Source organism: Artemia franciscana, chromosome 4 (assembly GCF_032884065.1).
Source record: "Artemia franciscana chromosome 4, ASM3288406v1, whole genome shotgun sequence".
In the NCBI taxonomy this organism is placed as follows: Eukaryota; Metazoa; Arthropoda; class Branchiopoda; order Anostraca; family Artemiidae; genus Artemia; species Artemia franciscana.
The window spans coordinates 3,023,725-3,034,354 of NC_088866.1; the positions used below are offsets into that span (position 1 = coordinate 3,023,725).

Sequence of the window (10,630 nt, forward strand, 5' to 3'; positions counted from 1 at the left end):
CTTGTGTTAAAAAGAAGTTTTGAGAGACTTTCGCTCTGCGTTATCTGTGACCTTTTCTTAGATAAACTTAGGTTGACTACGGATTTAAACTGTACTTGTATTTAAAAGAAGTTTTGAGAGACTTTCGTTCTGCGTTATCTGTGACCTTTTCTTAGATAAACTTAGGTTGACTACGGATTTAAACTGTACTTGTATTAAAAAGAAGTTTTGAGAGACTTTCGTTCTGCGTTATCTGTGACCTTTTCTTAGATAAACTTAGGTTGACTACGGATTTAAACTGTACTTGTATTAAAAAGAAGTTTTGAGAGACTTTCGTTCTGCGTTATCTGTGACCTTTTCTTAGATAAACTTAGGTTGACTAGGGATTTAAACTGTACTTGTATCAAAAAAAAGTTTTGAGAGACTTTCGTTCTGCGTTATCTGTGACCTTTTCTTAGATAAACTTAGGTTGACTACGGATTTAAACTGTACTTGTATTAAAAAGAAGTTTTGAGAGACTTTCGTTCTGCGTTATCTGCGGCCTTTTCTTAGATAAACTTAGGTTGACTACGGATTTAAACTGTACTTGTATTAAAAAGAAGTTTTGAGAGACTTTCGTTCTGCGTTATCTGTGACCTTTTCTTAGATAAACTTAGGTTGACTAGGGATTTAAACTGTACTTGTATCAAAAAAAAGTTTTGAGAGACTTTCGTTCTGCGTTATCTGTGACCTTTTCTTAGATAAACTTAGGTTGACTACGGATTTAAACTGTACTTGTATTAAAAAGAAGTTTTGAGAGACTTTCGTTCTGCGTTATCTGCGGCCTTTTCTTAGATAAACTTAGGTTGACTACGGATTTAAACTGTACTTGTATTAAAAAGAAGTTTTGAGAGACTTTCGTTCTGCGTTATCTGTGACCTTTTCTTAGATAAACTTAGGTTGACTACGGATTTAAACTATACTTGTATTAAAAAGAAGTTTTGAGAGACTTTCGTTCTGCACTATCTATGACCTTTTCTTAGATAAACTTAGGTTGACTACGGATTTAAACTGTACTTGTATTAAAAAGAAGTTTTGAGAGACTTTCGTTCTGCGTTATCTGTGACCTTTTCTTAGATAAACTTAGGTTGACTACGGATTTAAACTGTGCTTGTATTAAAAAGAAGTTTTGAGAGACTTTCGTTCTGCGTTATCTGTGACCTTTTCTTAGATAAACTTAGGCTGACTACGGATTTAAACTGTACTTGTATTAAAAAGAAGTTTTGAGAGACTTTCGTTCTGCGTTATCTGTGACCTTTTCTTAGATAAACTTAGGTTGACTACGGATTTAAACTGTACTCGTATTAAAAAGAAGTTTTGAGAGACTTTCGTTCTGCGTTATCTGTGACCTTTTCTTAGATAAACTTAGGTTGACTGTGTATTTAAAATGTACTTTTATTAAAATAAAGTTTTGACAGATTTCTCGAATAACGTTTGAAGTTATCTGTGACTTTTTCTTAGATAAACTTAGGTTGACTGTGGATTAAAACTGTACTTTTGTTAAAATGAAGTTTTGAGAGACTTCTCGAATAACGTTCTACGTTATCTGTGTCCTTTTTTGGATAAACTTAGGTTAAGTATGAATTCGAATTTTACTTCTATTGCTTTGAGCTTCGAGAGATTTCCTGTTATAACGTTCTATGTCATTCATATGACATCATTCTTAGGTATGGTTAGGTTGGTGTAAGTTTAGTTTCAGTTTTATTGAATTTAATTTTTGGGGTTAAATTTTAAGTTTTTTTTTCGAATAATGTTCGAAGGTAGCTATATTTCCTTTTCTTCGGTATTGTTGTTTGATAATTCTGTTTTAATGTTATAGTAATACTGCTTTTATATTTTGTAAAACTTAAACGTTTTCAATTCTGGAAAGATTGACCCTCATGTACGAAAACGTACGCAAATACGTGCTTCTTAGTTATTCAGTGACCATTTCTGTAATTGACACCTCCCCCCTCCTGAATCAAAACCATGGGTCAATGGCAAAAGCATTGAATGACAAAAATCATCTTTTCGACCTTTGAATGGGTCGTCTTCAAATGGGGGGGGGGATGTCGTAAGGAAAGATGAAAGGGGTATTGAAACTTGGTTGGAGGGTGTAAAGAGGGAGACTTTGAAGAGACTGGGAAGGAGAAGTGTGTGTAGCTGTGTTGGCCTCAGGCGGCTTGGTACTTCAGTGAGTTGTTAGTAGTAGTAGTAAACTTGTTGAGGGAACATAAACCGTAAGATTCGTATTGCTATATCATTTGTAGAGATTCGTAATATAGCTACACAGGTATAAGATAAGATATTTAATTTCAAAAAATGTGTATCACAAGCCCCGAAGAACCGAATTTGCATTTCGGAGTCACGAAACCAAAAAACAAAACAAAAAAAACATAAAAATAGGACAACAACTAAAAAACTGGCTAAACAATGCCAAAACAACAAAATCAGAAAGTCGAAGTCATTAATTTGTCCAGCAAAATTAAACGGCAAAATGTCAGAAAGTTAAAAAGGTAAAAACTAAAACAGAGTGAGATAGGATTAGCGTTAAAAAGAGAACATATAAACAAGGGGGATGGAACAAAAGAATCAAACGAACATAAAACTTGGATATCACCAGTACCAAAGAAAAAAAAAGTAAAACTAGCGGTCCGTTTTTATCAGTAATAAAGGGGACAAAGCCTTTTTCTTACTTGGCGGTTAAGCAACGGATGGGGGACAAGACAAGAACAGGTTCAGAAACAGTACGTGGCAGGCGGCGTCTGGATGGGGAGTTTCTTTGGGGGGGAAATGTTTGGCGTGCGAAGATATATTATTGCTTTTTTTTGCAAAACGAAGGCACAGCGTTCTTCTCCTGTGCTCAAGAGTTTCCAGCTTGGCATTTATTAAAAGGAGCAAGTATGGTACCTTAACTTCTTTAGAAATTATTGTCAGGGCTCTTTTTTTAGGTATGGTTAAGGACTTACATTATAGCTAAGTATAGATTAGTATAGATTCATAATAATGCTGTATCTATTCTCCCAACTTCCGCAGGTATGTTTTCCACGATTTATTCCCCTGCCTTCCGCACTGATCAGTAGACTTACCGGGCATCAAGTTCAAGTTCTTTTAATTTTAATACTAATTTCACTGCATGACAAATTAACGGTAAAAACATGATACAACGGAAAAGCAGATACCCCCCATACAGATGATCCCCACAAAGGGAGATATACTCGCAAACCAGCACCCTTAAACAAAAAAAATAATTAACTGTATGAAAGTAAAGAAAAAGAACAATAAGACTCAAGATAAAAAGAAACGAGTTACCGCGTTCAACTTTCAACCCACACTCCAAATCCAATAGTAATCTTAGTATAGATAGACATCAGCACCAGCAACAGAGAATTCATATTAATTAATAACTATCAATTCGATATAGTTTTAAGTTATTTTAGAAAGTGAAATAGAAGATCATGAATCCACATAACTTTTATAAATGTTTCAAAACTTAATTACTGATTTTTTTTTGAGAAAATCTACATAGTTTAGTGTGAATTCTAGGGCAAGGGAATTTTGCTGAATGTCTTCTTAAACTATGCTTAATCTGAACAAAAGGAATTAGTGACATATTAATAGAATCAAGAGCCAATGGTAATAAATCTTTATTTGTTTGATTCAAAAAAGGACGCAATGAAGAGGAAGGACCATATAAAGTGGTCATACGTCAAGACTCTTTGTAGGGGATCATGGAGTGCTGATGGGAAGGAAGGAGTGCTTTTAATGTGCGAAGGGCATCAGAACGAACTACGACTCGTCATGTTCTGTACGAATAGATTTCCAAACTTTATCTTGGCCTATTTCATTAGTGTGTTTAATAAGTTGCCCTTTTTGTGTTTTCTTTCTAATTTGAAAAGCACCATAGTTTAAGCGTTCATTTCCTATCTAAATAAACAAATGAAATTATTTCGCAGGACATTGGAGTTATACTTACACAGTCCGTCGGCCCAAAATCAACGGGCAACAAGTTGAAGTGAAAACCCAGGTCACTCAGCGTGACTATAACCTCCTTTTGGGACAAAAAGATGACAAACATTTCACGATACACAAAACGCGTCGTTGTTTTTTGCATAACAATCAATATTTCCAGTTGGATATTTACAGAGAACCATGTCATCCAAGGTATGCTTTGTTTTGACTTTTCTTTTCTTTTTGGTTTTACTTCTGGATCTTTTACTATATCATCCGAGGGTTTGGCTCGTTAGACTTGAAATCCTTTGTCCGTAAGGGCAGGGGCTCAAGTCCTGGTGATGCTGATTATTTTGTTTGGAATGAGGGTCAGCGGCGTGACTGTATAAGCTCGGCCAGAGACGACGCAGCTCAAAATCGGTACCAAGAGAGATCTGGGAGGGGGAACACGAGTGGCGTCGGATAACATGCCCTGAACCATGCATTGCACTCCCAGCTAAAAACATAAAATCAAGAGATAGGTACTTGTGCTATTCAGACCATTGATTAGCATACGAAAAAAAGTTTTTTTTTTCTTAATGTATTACATGATTGAATGGCCGCAAAATTTATGATGATGTTTTGGAATAGAATATATATATATATATATATATATATATATATATATATATATATATATATATATTTGTATTTACTTATTGACTTGTTTATTTGTGTTATTGTTTTTTTTTCTGGCTGGGGGGAGGGGGTGGGGGGTGGGGTTGTTGCTTCGGAACCATAACGTTATGTAGTTTTACTGAGTGTGCTTTACTCGTGTTTTATTTCTCCGTACGCGGTTTTATTCTCCGACTCCTTATTTCATATATGTGTTATTCTTGTTTATTTTCTTGTTAGTAGCACACCCTCACAAACATCAGTTTTGATGTACTACCGACGATTGTATATATATGTATATATATATATATATATATATATATATATATATATATATATATATATATATATATATATATATACATATATATATACATATATATATATATATATATATATATATATATATATATATATATATATATATATATATATATATATATATATATATATATATATATATATATATATATATATATATATATATATATAAATCGTTACTACCGTATTTCCAGTTTCCCCCTTCAACTCCCTCTAATTTCAACAGATCTGGTCGAGATTTAAAATAATGGCTCTGATACACGAGTTCCTTCTAAATATCTAATTTCATTAAGACCCCCAATTTTTCTAAATTTTAAAAATTAACAACCCCTAGCTCCCCTAAAGAGAACGGATCCGTTCCAAATATGTCAATCCCGTATCTGTAACTTGTGTTTATTTTCCCCATCAAGTTTCATCCCGATCCATCCACTATAAGCGTTTTCCAAGATTTTATTGTATATATATATATATATATATATATATATATATATATATATATATATATATATATATATATATATATATATATATATATATATATATATATATATATATATGTATATATATATATATATATGTATATATATATATATGTATATATATATATATATATATATATATATATATATATATATATATATATATATATATATATATATATATATATCCGATATATATATACAGACACTGCCACATTCCAGAGACAAGTGTGATTGATTTGGACATTATTGCGTCTATGCGCGTATTTTGACAATATTGACGTGGAATGATTTACGGTGATATGGTCAAAGTGGATGCTAGAACCTCTGTCTAACAAGGCTAAGTTTAACCTAGAAACCCCAGAGGCTGGAAAAAAGAAATATTATGGTAAATAATCACATTTCAGGCGCGAATACATTCCGGACTCGTTTTTGACTTGAGCTAAAATTGATTTACGGCAGTAAGTCAGTGTTGACGTGAACATATTTTGACAATATTGACTCGGTATGATTTATGATGATATATTCAAGTTGGGTGCTACAAATTCTGTCTTACTAGGCTAGGTTTAACCTTGAAACCCAGATGATGGAAAAAAAGAAACATTGTAGTTAATAATCACGTTTCAGGCGCTACTGCATTCCCGACACGATCACATTTCAAACACGACTGTAACCACTTCAGACTAAGGCTATTGATTCATGGGAGCTCGACCAATATTGATGTCCGACACCGATATATCCGTATCGTATCCATACAATACTGACAAAATTTGCCGATAAATTCTCCTCTGAAAAAAAAAAAACTTTCGTAAAGTTTAAACTTTGCATTCTCTACCCATATTCATACTCACATATGTCTTCCTGGTCTATCACACGCCAGAGAACAGCCTCAATCTGATAGCCTATCCGATAATGACACTGAGCCGTATATAGACCCGATAGTATCAATCGGTTCTAGTCCAAAGTGGGAGCTACAAACCTAGTCTAACTAGGCAAGGTTTAATCTAGAAACCCAGATGATAGAACAAATAAATAGTATGGTAAATAATCGTATATCGTACTTGACCGCGTTCCATACACAACTCTGATCAATTTGGATTAAGGCTAGAGTTGGTTTTATGGGCGTATTGTCAATATTGACATGATTGTATTTTGGCATGCATTTTTACTATACTGACGTGGTGCGATGTACGGTCTGAAAAGGGTGGTAAATTATTTGTTAAGTGTTAGTAAATTAAATTGTGGTTTAATTTGTTAACTGTTCAAAATGAAAACTAACCATTTTGTCTGATATTTGAGGCTATAATACTGAGAGGGATGTTAATTCTTTACCCATTGCTTTTCTTTGACTTGTTAGATCATATTTATGAATGTGTTTCTGAGTAGCGAAACACATTACTTGGCATGAAAAACTGTATGGAAAATACCAAGGCGTGAATTTCGCGTATTCGTCTAGTTATGAAGATGACTCGGTTAGAAGCTTAGCTAGCTTTTCCCAATACTCTATTCTTTGTGGGTATATACTATTTTATGCTTTGAATTCTACCACTACTTCTATCACTAGTAGTACTTCTTTTATTTGTAATTCATTTCAAAATGGAAAGGGAAGGGGGCTACCTCTTGTTAGTCAGTTACATTTGTGGTTTCATGAGGGTAGATGGAAATTGTATGTTCGAGTATTTGTATATATATATATATATATATATATATATATATATATATATATATATATATATATATATATATATATATATATATATATATATATATATATCAGATTAATTTCTTTGTTTTGGGTGGTCCACGTATTTCCTCTAAAGTGAATTTAGTAAAAACTGTTTTAGTGATGCAACATTTGTGTATTTGTGTGTTTTCTATTCGTAATATATATCTATGCTTTATATATTTATAGATGTAAAGGGCTACTTCTTCTTGAGACCTACACAACAATAGAGGGGAAACAACTGATGAAGAGGCTTCCCGAGTTTTTGGACATTGTTGAAGAGGTAACCGACAATCCTAAGTATTCGATGTACAATTTATCTCTCAAAGAAGAATGGGAGATAACGAAACATTTTTGCCATAAACTTGAAGGTAATTGTCTATTTAGCCTAAAGCTGGTGTATTAAATTTGTTGACCGTAAGTGGCCTGCCTGTAATTTTACCATAGGCAAATTTGGCCAAGTCCATGAAACAAGTTGGCGGAATAATTCGAAAGAAGATTCATTGTTGATTCTAATTTTTATGCGCCAACTCATTTCTTGAATTTTTTTTTCTTTCATTTTTTCTGAAACATTCTTATTTACGGATATAAAAAAATTATTAGCGACTAAAGAAAGGATTTCCCAGGAGACAGTTTATAAGGCTATCCATAAAAAAGGATTACCAAAGAATTTCTTTCCTGAGGTAAACGAAGTTTTTTGTTTAACCTTGAATTACCTAAAGCAGATGTGTCAAGTTTGTGGGCTGCAAGTGACCTGTCTGTAATTTTTCGGTTCATAGACAAATATGGCAAGTCCATTAAACAAAATATGGAAATAAATCTGGAAAAATATCTATTTTTACGTGTTAATATCGTTTGACAAAAATATATTTTTCTATAAATTTTTCATATACTGATACCCAAAATGTTGGGTTAGCGAAGAGACTTTTCCCACTTGACGTACACCCTAAAAATTTTATATTGTTTTAAATCTTTTTTAATTCCTGATGATAGCGAATTACCAGGGAATGTAATCTAAATTTGACTGTTAATAACACTGGTATCAAGTCCCTATCCAGAGACATTATGGGGTTTGACCCCTCCCCCCCTAAATGTTAGTCTGACTCGTAAATCGAAACAAAAATGGATATAAACAAATTTCTTATGTATTTTGTTTTAGTTTTTTATTTATATCCTCCCCTCGAAAAACATCCCTGAGTAACCCCCCCCCCAAAAAAAAAAAATACGGCCCTCCCTGGCTGGTCTTATTAATTCCAACCTCGGAAAAAAGAAAGTATAGGCTGGATTTTACAAAATTTTTGCGGTCTGTATTTGCCGTTAACCTGAATCGATAGTAAATTGTAAAAATAAGATAAATAACAAAAACTAGCGAAAATCTATCCTCTTGGTTTTTTTACTCTATGATTCTAACATTTTATTTTTAAAATGACAGCGCTGTCTATTGAATTGTTGATAATTAAAAACATGGTCTAAAAAAATTATGGCGTGATTAAACAAAACCAAAGATGTTAGAACTATTAGATAGAATACATGTAGTTTTGAGTTTCATTACTATTAATATAGGGGATATCAGTATTTGTACTAAAAATATATGGCTATCTTTTAAATTTAATTATCTAATTTTGGCTACTGTGGGCCGTGGTTCGTTCCTTACCAGACGAAATTTGCACTTACATCACAACTTATCAATATACAACACAGGAGAAAACCTTCAGATTTTTCTTAGTGGGAACCTAGTAAAGAATAAACCACTGGGCATCGGGTAACGAATTCACTTAAATATGATGTCATACCAAGAGAAGCAACTTTTTAAAATATGTATGTTTTATATCATCTTGTATGTGAAGATTTGGTTTTGCCAAAAATTGCGTTTTATTTTAATATTATTTTTGTTGCTTATAAAAGGCCTCGATGTGTCAATTTCCTTTCAAATTGACCATAAATGTTTTGGGTTTACTTGAATTTTTCCGAAAGATCTTCTTAAATCTTCTTAAATCTCACCGAAAGTTAACGTTCGTAAATACATAAACGCTATCATGAAATACAAACCGTGTTTCGTTATAGATTTTCGAGAAGACTTCAGAGAACGTAATTTTCTTTTGGAGAAATTGCGTGAAACTATACTTGCTATATTATATTTTACTATACTTTACTTACTACTTTATTATTACTACTACTTACTATACTAATTTACTATACTTATTACTATACTTTCATTATTTATTACTACTTACTATGCTTTACTTTATACTTTACTGTACTATACTATATACTATGCTATAGTTATAAACTTTATTTATTTTTCTGCAGGCTACTTATTTTTTGCTCCTAATTAATTTTTGTTGTGCTGATTTCGTTTACAGTAAAGCGCTAGTTTTCCAGAATTCTACAAATGTATTCAAATATGCTTTTCATAGTGTAATACTTTTCAGGACCAGTAGATGAACTTGGCAACCCTGTCTTGATAAATGGTGTCAGCAATGTTGTATTAGAGCCTGAACATCTGAACGAAGCTTTGTCAAAAATATAATAGCTGCAGTGGACCACCCTATACCTCTCCTATTTCTATTAAATATAATATATATTATGCAAGTGCCATGATTCTCAAAACTCCAGTGTGATGATCTTTATATATAAATAACGTATGGTATTATATTGTTATCAAGTACAAAGCAATAAAAGGCTAAATAATTAACTTGTGTTTGTTGAACAATCTGTGTAATTTCGTCGATTAACGAACGTCACATAATTTCGTTTCGTCCAAAAACGTCGTTTTTTCATTTCGTCGTTTCGCTATTTATTACCTGTAGACGGCAAATCGTTTCCCTGGCAAATCAATTATCTTATTGGTGAAATAACACCAATAAGACTGCTCATGCTTATGCTGTCGTACTAAGCTCGTAAGACGTATTTAATGAGTCTGGTTTACAGGTTTTGTCATTTTAGGTAAGTCTTTTACATATAATAAAATACACTCTTGTATAAAATCAAATACATACGTATATCATAAGGTATATTATAATAATATATATCTATATATATAAAAATAAGTTGTCTGTCTGTCTGTGGATCAGGTGACGTCATGTTTCTGTGTTGACTGACGTCATCTCCGAAGATATACTCCATCGAAAACAGTTAGAGACGTCAGATATGACTTTTGATTTTACATCAGAAATTTATAACTACACTTTAGTTGTTATAGAAGATTTGTGCATACGTATGGCAAACAAACCTCTTCAGGATTTGGGAATGCCTTCACCTAACCGTATCGCTGCTGTTTCGACATGTGTAGAATTGGATCGTGAACAAAGTTACAGTACGAGTGATCTATTGTCGTATGTACAAAATAACATTTCCAAGTTAACGTCGGAACAAAAAGACATTTATGATACGATAATGCATTGTGTCGATAACAACGTTGGAGAAATTTTCTTTTTGGATGCGCCAGGAGGTACTGGTAAAACGTTTGTGATAAAACTGATTCTGGCATCAATTCGATCAAAAA

The 10,630-nt window shown here is 32.7% G+C and overlaps 1 protein-coding gene across 3 annotated transcripts in view; it reads left to right on the forward strand.

The window, feature by feature from the left end:
• The window catches only part of LOC136025862 (TRPL translocation defect protein 14-like), an 81,452-nt gene extending 71,632 nt beyond the window's left edge, over positions 1 to 9,820 (forward strand). For all 3 annotated transcript variants that reach the window (XM_065701900.1, XM_065701901.1, XM_065701902.1), the window contains 3 exons: positions 3,954 to 4,161; positions 7,315 to 7,496; positions 9,558 to 9,820. In XM_065701900.1, the coding sequence (XP_065557972.1) occupies positions 3,954 to 4,161; positions 7,315 to 7,496; positions 9,558 to 9,655 (488 nt within the window). In that variant the 3' untranslated portion in view covers positions 9,656 to 9,820. The remainder of the gene's footprint in view (positions 1 to 3,953; positions 4,162 to 7,314; positions 7,497 to 9,557) is intronic.
• Positions 9,821 to 10,630: the final 810 nt, after the last annotated feature.